General features: G+C 45.9%; 1 protein-coding gene across 1 annotated transcript; it reads left to right on the top strand.

The window, feature by feature from the left end:
- TM35_000261100 (receptor-type adenylate cyclase) lies at nt 1-555 on the top strand (the record flags this gene model as incomplete). Its single annotated transcript, XM_029027847.1, has 1 exon — nt 1-555. A coding segment is annotated over one exon (555 nt), but the record flags the coding sequence as incomplete, so codon positions are not given.
- Nucleotides 556-557: the final 2 nt, after the last annotated feature.

Raw genomic sequence — 557 nt, 5'->3', positions numbered from 1 at the left:
ATGTTACTAAAAGTGTGGTCTTCCGCTGTAACTAAAGGTCTTCCGTTTGTGAGTGGTCAAGTGATTACTTCGGGGACGAACCCACTTGCGAAGGACACACAATACGCTGCTATCAAGCGTTTCCATCGTGTAATGGAAAAGTACCTAAATGAGAGCGGTCAGACTTTCTTTGATGATTCCCAACACTTCCTTAACAATGACAATGATGGTGAGATGATGGTTGCTGGGTGGATAGCTGGAGAGGTGCTCATGCAAGCAATGAGCACCCGGGTATGGTTACAGAACAGGTCCACTTTCGTTGCATCACTGTTTGACCAGCGCCGGTATNCTCTCCACACAACCTGTGCCTCATTTCTCTTTGCATTCTATTCCCTTCTCTTTTATTTTTGTACTCTCCCTGCAGTTTCAAGACACAAGCTATGCACTTCCACACTCCCAAGGCCACAGGTGTGGCACACTGCNGCATACCTAAAGAATAATGGACAAGGTATCTTCGATGATCCCCAACACTTCCTTAATAATGACAATGATGGTGAGATGATGGTTGCTGGGTGGAT

Source organism: Trypanosoma theileri (assembly GCF_002087225.1).
Source record: "Trypanosoma theileri isolate Edinburgh chromosome Unknown TM35_Tth_26_V1, whole genome shotgun sequence".
Taxonomy (NCBI): Eukaryota; Euglenozoa; class Kinetoplastea; order Trypanosomatida; family Trypanosomatidae; genus Trypanosoma; species Trypanosoma theileri.
The sequence above is the reverse complement of the archived record's forward strand: the minus strand, read 5'-3'. Positions and strand labels throughout refer to the sequence as shown.